This window comes from Gobio gobio (assembly GCF_949357685.1).
Source record: "Gobio gobio genome assembly, chromosome: 25".
In the NCBI taxonomy this organism is placed as follows: domain Eukaryota; kingdom Metazoa; phylum Chordata; class Actinopteri; order Cypriniformes; family Gobionidae; genus Gobio; species Gobio gobio.
In genome coordinates this window covers 17,066,475-17,076,198 of record NC_137121.1, presented here as the reverse complement: position 1 = coordinate 17,076,198, position 9,724 = coordinate 17,066,475, and the positions used below count along the sequence as shown (strand labels likewise).

General features: G+C 37.2%; 1 protein-coding gene across 1 annotated transcript in view; it reads right to left on the bottom strand.

Moving 5' to 3' along the window:
* Nucleotides 1-8,277: 8,277 nt before the first annotated feature.
* The window catches only part of parvaa (parvin, alpha a), a 21,452-nt gene continuing 20,005 nt past the window's right edge, over nt 8,278-9,724 (bottom strand). Inside the window, exon 13 of the mRNA XM_079809449.1 lies at nt 8,278-9,170. Within this exon, the coding sequence (XP_079665575.1) occupies nt 9,094-9,170 (77 nt within the window). The 3' untranslated portion in view covers nt 8,278-9,093. The remainder of the gene's footprint in view (nt 9,171-9,724) is intronic.

Here is a 9,724-nt window from a genome sequence, read left to right as displayed (position 1 = left end):
AACTGAGTTTGCGTTGGGGGCGGGGACAGAGTGACGTCGCTCGCAGAAGTCCTCGGCGGTGGGAGGGGCCACCACAGTGAGTGTGTGACTGAAAGTGGTGAGGATTTCTGATTCATCAGTGACTCGAATCTTTTGAATCTCTTCACTGTAGACTGAAGAGATTCGCTTTTTCATTGAGTACACTGTCTGGTTATATATACACCGCTAACGCTAGTCATCCAATTTTTTCTTTAAGGCTGTTCATAATTTTAAGTCAGAGTTAACGTTGGTCTAATTTGATACCGAAAAGACTGATTACTCATAACTAACTGCTATACAGACATGGTGAATGCGGAACCGCATAGCTAGGCTACTCCTACTATTTCTGTCATAGAAAGATATTGTAGGCTATAGTAAGAGTAGTAGCCTATACTTATGGAAGCCTTTTTCCGCCACAGAATAAAACACTTTAAAAGATAATTGCGACTTTTTATCTCACAATTGAGAGTTTACATATCGCAATTCTGACTTTTTTTCTCAGTCGCAATTGCGAAGACAGAATTGCGTGATATAACGTCAGAATTGCGTGATATAGAGTCAGAATTGTTAGATTTAAAGACAGAATTGCATGATATAGGCCTAAGGCGAATTGTGTGATATAAAGTCAGAATTGTGAGATATAAAGACAGAATTGCGTGATATAAAGACAGAATTGCGTGATATAAAGTCAGAATTTTGAGATATAAAGACAGAATTGCGTGATATAAAGTCTGAATTGCGTGATTTAAAGTCAGAATTGTGAGATATTAAGACAGAAATGCGTGATATAAAGACAGAATTGCGTGATATAAAGGCGAATTGTGTGATAAAGTCAGAATTTTGAGATATAAAGAGAATTGCGTGATATAAAGTCAGAATTGCGTGATAAAGTCAGAATTGTTAGATTTAAAGTCAGAATTGTGAGACATAAAGACAGAATTGAGTGATATAAAGGCGAATTGTGTGATATAAAGTCAGAATTGCGTGATATAAAGTCAGAATTGCATGATATAAAGTCAGAATTGTTAGATATAAAGTCAGAATTGTGAGATATAGGTCTACCCCGGATTTACAGAGGCTTAAACTTAAGCTAGTCCTAGACCTGGGGTTTTCAAACTTTATGATGCCAGGGACCCCCAAATACAAATCTTTTATGAGGGACCCCCATCCTAAATTCCATCTATTTTTATGGGGGAAAAAAATGTTTTAACTGGTAGATAAACTGTGTGACATTATAAAAATACAAAATATTGTTTCCAAACTTAATACATTGGCTGTACTTAATCTTGTATGTATAAACCTGAAGAAAGCAACTTTCACAAAAAATGTATGTGAGCAATTAACGCGTACTGCGTTAAAAATACTGCCTTACAACCCCAGTGAGCGAGATAAAGGGTCTCACTAGAAAGATACAAAGCAAACGTATACAATATGTATACGGCAAGAAATGAGAGAAACATTTAGAAATGAAACTCATAAATGCATGTTTGAGCCGTTTTAAATGAAAGCAACTTGCACTGATATTTCTTATAATATGTCAGTGCCATTGTTTTGACTCAAGATGCACATCACCAGTAATGTTTTTTTAGTGCACATTTAATTATTAATTGAACTAAGGCATAATACTGTCTAAAGCCTCGGGTAGGCTATACTTCAATTAAATGTATTTATCAAAAGGAATTTTCAATCGCCTTTTCTTCATTGTGATGTATATCCGTGTGAAACTGATTCTGAAATGAGAAAAAATGTAGGGCGGGAGTTGATTTTGTCAATCGGGAATTGATTGGATGGTTGTGGTTTGCTATTGCTGTGATGTCATGTGAGTGACAGGTTGTCCCGCCCTCGCAGCATTAAACACGTCATCAGAGAAGAGAAGAGATGTCCCAAGTGGGAGGGGGAGTTAATTTGATCAAAGTAAATTTGATTAAAGATTACAAGGGCACATGAATAAAAAATAAAAAATCATGCATAAATAAGTTATAATAAACACTTATATTCTGTAAAAAAGGGAACTGTCCATTTTGATTTCATGGTGACTTTAAACAACAACTGACACAAAATGCAGCCTATTTCCCCATCTAACATTTTCCCTAGATTTTGTCAACTGCTGGCTGGGCATAAGTTATAGAAAAACAATAATTATAGACTATAAATGAAGGGTTTGGTTTTTACATTTTAGTCATGCGGGTCATTATTACATATTTATCATTTCGCAAACAAAAATCGCTATACAGAGGGGCTATGGCGTTACCAAGAGGAGACAGGCGTATTAAACAATTAAATACTGCCCTCATGTATAAAAGCAAGTCACTCAGACATCTTATTTCAATAGAGTTTATGCAGATGTATTTACATTACATGAGGAAACAATCAAATAAACATTAAAGTTACCACTGGACCCACAGAAGGGTTGTTAACATTGATAATGGAATAGTGTCATTATATGTACCATTGCCATCTTGTGGTAAAAACAGACAAAAGCTGTAGTCAAGGAAATGCTTTGACTGTTTCTACACAACATGGTAAACAGAAGCCCACTATACGCTTTAGTGATTCATTAAAGTAAAATGATCTACTTGCAAGTACAGTTACAGAAATGTATGCACAAAATGACTATAGGTCACAAAAAAGTTCCATGGAAGTCACAAAATTATGGAAGAATCAATTGAACTGGAAAATCATTTTGTGACTTCTATGGAAATGTCCACTATTCTCCCCTTTCTTCCTTTGATTTCTGCTCCAAGAAACTTTGTATTTGGAGTGGCATTTTGCACTTTTCTTCTTGTGAAGATTATTCTAAATGCACACATCCTTCTTCTATCAGATTGCTGAAATCTCACTAAATGATTGGTCCAGATAGCCTTGTTCACTTATCTTGTGCGAGATTATATAGTGCTGAAACAAATATAAAAAAAGTATCAAGTTGAGATGTGTGCTCATAAAGCTCCCCATCTCTCCTATATATATGTATACCAAGATTTGGACTAGAAAAGCAGTTTACAAAATTCCATAAAGTCAACAATCCTCGAAAGTTCCAGAATGTTTTAGGAAGTGCTACTTACATATGCCGTAACATTTGTTATATATTGTTATGGGTGACCTTTTTTTAAACTTAGAAGAAATAGGGCCTTTTTCATTGATTTCTAAGCAAAAGTTAATCAATTTATGATACGGGAAATCTTTTATTTGAAATTAGTCAAAACATTACAACCCGACACATATTTTGTCCGCATAATGGGGTTACCAGGCCACATGCACACATTTCTTTTAATCAACGCAATAAGTGAAAGTGCTTGTTATCAATAGTTTGTGATATACACTCACCTAAAGGATTATTAGGAACCCCATACTAATACTGTGTTTGACCCCCTTTCCCCTTCAGAACTGCCTTAATTCTACGTGGCATTGATTCAACAAGGTGCTGAAAGCATTCTTTAGAAATGTTGGCCCATATTGATAGGATAGCATCTTGCAGTTGATGGAGATTTGTGGGATGCACATCCAGGGCACGAAGCTCCCGTTCCACCACATCCCAAAGATGCTCTATCGGGTTGAGATCTGGTGACTGTGGGGGCCATTTTAGTACAGTGAACTCATTGTCATGTTCAAGAAACCAATTTGAAATGATTAGAGCTTTGTGACATGGTGCATTATCCTGCTGGAAGTAGCCATCAGAGGATGGGTACATGGTGGTCATAAAGGGATGGACATGGTCAGAAACAATGCTCAGGTAGGCCGTGGCATTTAAACGATGCCCAATTGGCACTAAGGGGCCTAAAGTGTGCCAAGAAAACATCCCCCACACCATTACACCACCACCACCAGCCTGCACAATGGTAACAAGGCATGATGGATCCATGTTTTCATTCTGTTTACGCCAAATTCTGACTCTACCATCTGAATGTCTCAACAGAAATCAAGACTCATCAGACCAGGCAACATTTTTCCAGTCTTCAACTGTCCAATTTTGGTGAGCTTGCGCAAATTGTAGCCTCTTTTTCCTATTTGTAGTGGAGATGAGTGGTACCCGGTGGGGTCTTCTGCTATTGTAGCCCATCCGCCTCAAGGTTGTGCGTGTTGTGGCTTCACAAATGCTTTGCTGCATACCTCGGTTGTAACGAGTGGTTATTTCAGTCAAAGTTGCTCTTCTATCAGCTTGAATCAGTCGGCCCATTCTCCTCTTGACCAGGACCACACCCCTAAATGCATTGAAGCAACTGCCATGTGATTGGTTGATTCGATAATTGCATTAATGAGAAATTGAACAGGTGTTCCTAATAATCCTTTAGGAGAGTGTATAAACTGGTAATTTAACACACAAATCAAGCGTAGTGTTCAGCGTGCATCAGCTGATCCGTGTCTTCGACGCCTATCACAGCATCCCTAGTGCATAAAGTATTATTAGCAGCTTTATCGCATTGGTCAGGAGCTGGTGAGCTCCTGGTGAGGAGCTCCTCCATCCTCTTTCTCTCGTCTACAGTCAGGACTTGGCCTTCTCATATTCCTTTATCTTGATTTATGACTTGTTACATTAAATTATTGTCATTCAGAAATTTAATGACATCTGCAATACATTTATGTTGGTTCTGTTCTGTTTACCCTAAGGGGGTTATCGCAGCACTTCCTTCTCTATGCTAGGCTGCATGGTTGGGCTGGGAGTTCTTGCCCAGAACAGAACCACCGCCAATCCAAACTGTACGCTACTTGTCAGTCATCTTTGACAATATTGATCCTGACAGAAATGTGCCCTGTAAACCCCGAATAAATTGGAAAAACTCAACAACAAAAAATCAGCTGCCTCAAATTTGTAAAGAAATTTAAAGTTTAAGTAAGCAGAACTCGCAGATTTTTATTTTGTACTTGTACATTTTAATTGCTCTGAACTTGAAATATTTGAGTAAGCCAATTCATACATTTAACTTAAAACATCATGTGATCTCAATCTTTTTTGTAGTGAAAACTTGGCTACACTCTTAAAAATGCTGGGTTAAAGTTGGGTTGAAAATGGACTAACCCAGCAATTGGGTTGTTTTAATCCAGCGATTGGGTTGTTTTAAGCAAACATTTAAGCCAACTGCTGTGTTAAAACGACCCATTCGCTGGGTTAGAACAACCCAATTGCAAAAAGCATTTTTTAGAGTGTAGCTTTATCTAGCTAATTCAATAAATGCCACCTTGCTAATTGGTTGCACACTGCTTTGGTAGCATTAGCATAGCACTTGCTGAATGAGGACAGAAATAATACACTTACCACTTATCTGTTCTCAAACTAGGCTCATGCTCCACTCGTCACCATGGTAACCCTACAAAAAAAAACCAACATAACAGAGAAACTCTTCTAAAACATTAAACACTACTAAATCTCTCACTTAACGTTAATCTTTCACACACACAAAAACATAATATAACACTTCATTTAGGCATTTACTGTCCCTTTTGAGTGTCATGGCAAAGCATGCTGGGAAATAGAAATCCCAACCCAGTTTCGGTTAAATTTAAGTTAGTCTAAATGAAAAGAAACAAGTTCATACAACTCAAAACTATGAAATAATTCAGATGACTTAATGTTTGAGTTTTGAGAACTCAAAAGAAAAAGAAAGTTCTAAATACTCATAAAAGTTCATTTGTTTGAACTAATGTGTTTCATTTGAGTTGGCGCTACTCAAACCAATTAATTATGTTGAGCGTTAGGGTTTACAGTGTGCATAACACTTAAAGAAAAATGAGAGAGGCTTGCTTTGAAAGGTAGCAAGTGCTGTTTTTGATGAGAGCAGCATTTGTTTACAACTTAAGCATGATGGATACATCCAGCAAACACACTTCACAGGAATAGCGAACAAAACGGGCAAACGTATAAAATCCTTGAAAATCAATATGTGCTTTTACAGGAGGAGAGAGCAGGAGCAATATGAAGTGGTTTAATTAAATGGTCATATAATTGGATCTGGAGGACAAGCAATGAAGCAGCTTGTTAACTTGTTACTGTTACCCCGTTGAGAGCAAGCCAGCGTGCCTGAGCCTGCCATTAGCAGAATGTTGTTCTCACATTCTATAGGGACGCAATGAACGACATGAAAAGGAAACAGTGAGCAAGACCTTGTGCGTTTCTCTTCACTCGAATGATATTCACAGAGGAAGGAGCACATTTATAATAAATATTACATCAATTGTTCTTAGATACGACATTCAGATGTAATGTATGAATGGCTTTATGAATCAACAACTGAATATCCAAATGAATATAAACGCTCTTCAGCAGATTGGAGGTCATGTCTTTCCTGTAAATGTTTTATAAACGGAGCCCTCAGAGGCATGTTTGATGTTCAGGATGAATGCTCTTCTACCTTTGATGTTCAGTTGATTTTCAGGCCAGCGTAACTTTGAAAATCCACACACTAAGGCTCCGAAGCATCAGTGACACATGGGTTAACAGATAGGCAAATCAAATGTTTGAGAGAGAGAGAGAGAGAGAGAGAGAGAGAGAGAGAGAGAGAGAGAGAGAGAGAGAGAGAGAGAGAGAGAGAGAGAGAGAGAGAGAGAGAGAGAGAGAGAGAGAGAGAGAGAGAGAGAGAGAGAGAGAGAGAGAGAGAGAGAGAGAGAGAGAGAGAGAGAGAGAGAGAGAGAGAGAGAGAGAGAGAGAGAGAGAGAGAGAGAGAGAACACATGTTAAGAAAAGAAAAATAATTGCAACACTGCAATTCAGGACATTACGCACAGGTCAGTCAATTACCCAGGTGTCGTTTTTGTAATTTCCCCCTCAGATTACACTAATCACCTGCTTTTGGCATAACAGGAAGTCAGAATATGTGAAAATTGCATAATATGCGTTTCCTTTGTAATGTTCTTTTCCAATATTTAAAACAAACAGAGCTACATACAGTGAATCATATTATATTTTCTCAGTTTATCTGTTGTATCTTCATTATGGAAGACAATTTGAAAACAAAGGACTAAAACACTTTCCGAGATACAACCATTTAAAAAATCTGGAATCTGAGGGTGCAAAAAAAACTTAATATTGAGAAAATTGCCTTTAAAAAGTTGTCCAAATGAAGTCCGTAGCAATGCATATTACTACGATTTACTATTTATGGTAGAACATTTACAGAATATCTTCATGGAACACGAAAAATATCCTAATGATTTTTGGCATAAAAGAAAAATCAATAATTTTGACCCAGGCAATGTATTGTTGGCTATTGCCACAAATATACCCGTGCGACTTATGACTGGTTTTGTGGTGCAGGGTCACAAATATTACCGAATCCCAGGAATGAGCCATCCAGTCATTTCAATAGGAATTTCATGCAAAACAATTTCCCATGCACATTTCGCATCAGGTTTTTCCACGCAAATTCACCACATTGACAGTAAACATTGGACCTTTCTTTCCTTGCGAAATTTCACTAATGCGACCATCTCTAAGTGATCAGACATCCCAAATTTGACTGGAGGACCATAACAATTGGTGAAACACCCTATAGGCTTGCATTTAAAAGGGAGCCAGAATAGAGACTTGGCTGGGGGTCTCTTTTGATTTTTTCCATTAGGAAACCACTAGCAACAGCACACAAACGCCCTAGAATTGTTAATGCAAGTCATGCTCGACAAGCATCTTCCTAAGGAAATGTAAATCTTATAATACATAAAGATCTGAAGAGTGTCTAAAGCAAACCAGGCACAAGAATTTCAAAGCTTTAGGTAGAAAGCTCATTTTCTGGGAATCCATCCATTCTGACTAGAGGAATGAAAGATTTGAGTATTTTTCTCCAGTTTAAACCAACAGTAATTGTGCAGATAGTGTCTCAAAACAGATGTTCCCTATTAGAGTGTTTATCTTTGTTATATTTATTGGTGGTTATAAAGCACCAAACAAACTACGATGCTCAAGCACTGTAGCATATGGAGTCTGCCAGATCAAATTGGACAATTTTTTCGATTTGCTGCCATTTTGAAAGAATCCAATAAGAATGTTAAAGCGATTTCTCAAGCACCGGTTCCCCATGTGGACATGGACGGTTTTGAATGGAAGTAAATTACCCCCAAACAGCCTTCCACTTAAACAAGGACAAAGAGGGCCCATGTCTGCTGGTCATCCCTGCGGTATTTTGAACGGCATAAGCATCTGTTCCAGTGAGTGAAGTGAACCGAGTCTATCAGTGACAAGACGGCTTAAAGCACAGCACTCAAGAATGCAGCCTTTGGCTCGGCAGAGGGAGGAAATGGAATGGAAAGATAAAATCGGACAATCACAATGGGCTATGATTCATCCACGTTTAATGTAGATTTTGTAACATTTTTCAGGTGCCGATAAAACATTGAGTTTTACAAATGATGCTACTGGAATGATATCAACCAAACAAGGTATAAAAAAAAGCATTTTCTTGTAGCTTCCACAAACAAAGTTGCGCCACCGCTAATTAAATCCGTTTATCCTTTTAAATACAAATTTTCCCCAATAATGATCCAAAACACCATGTTTTAAGACGTAAGAAAATAAATCAATTGCTATGAAGTCTTCAAAATAACAAATTGAGCCACATGTGTGTGACAACAGCATAGAATTATTATTTTTGGTTGATGCAGATAGACTTTGCAAGTGGACATATATAAAAACATGAGCACAGAAATCAACTAACATTATTTGGCCAGACACCCATTTGGAAATATAAGCAAATACTGTGACTTAAGATAATATAGTGTTTTATGTAATATAATGTAGTGCAAGCTGGATATTTTCTCTCATACGTGTGTTTAGGCACTTTAGAATGAATAGTTCAGACAGATTAAAAAGCAAATTGCATTTCCACAAACAAAAGCCGAAGTTATGCTAGTCTTCAATGCATCATCTGAGGAATGGAATGCTTTCATAAAAAAAAAAAACATTGATATGCATAGTGTTACTTTCTTTAGTGTTTTTACATCCATCTAGATGACAAGAAAAAATACTTAAGACACAATTATTAGCCGTATGTATAGGGGTATTATACAATACTCCACAATCATTTTAACAGCATATTTTGTTTGTCAGCCTCATAAAAACTTGTGATCCCAAAGACGCGTTTCCTGTTTCGACTCATTCCACGTGTCTATACCTGGTGAAAAGGTTGTAAAGAACTCGAAGTGTCGATTTTAGGTCACAATTCACAATATCTGGAACAAAAGAGAGGAACAAAAATGACTCATTCGGAAATTTGAGAACAAAAGCTTTTATACAGTTGCAATTGTCTCGCTCTGAAGAATTCCTTGAGCAGCTAAAACACTCATTCAGTACATCGTTTCTTCAGTTCCCGTACTTGTTTGAATTGAATTTAATGCTTGAAGTAGATTTACGCAGTGTTAAATAATGTACCTTTGACTCTTCAAGGACTCATGGCATAATGCAAACACTAACAAACCTAGACACATATTTAACCTGAAATTCATTCAAAGACACACACACACACACTTAGCATTTATAATCTTAGAATGTGTATATTATGGATACTGTATATGGCATAGCGTCTATTTTATATTGTGAACTGCTGGTATGTTAAACTAGCTCTTATAAGAAGGTAGTTATTAGTTATAACGCATATACACCGATCAGGTGAAGTGAATAACACTGATTATCTCTTCATCATGGCACCTGTTAGTGGGTGGGATATATTAGGCAGAAAGTGAACATTTTGTGTTAGAAGCAGGAAAAATGGGCAAGCGTAAGGATT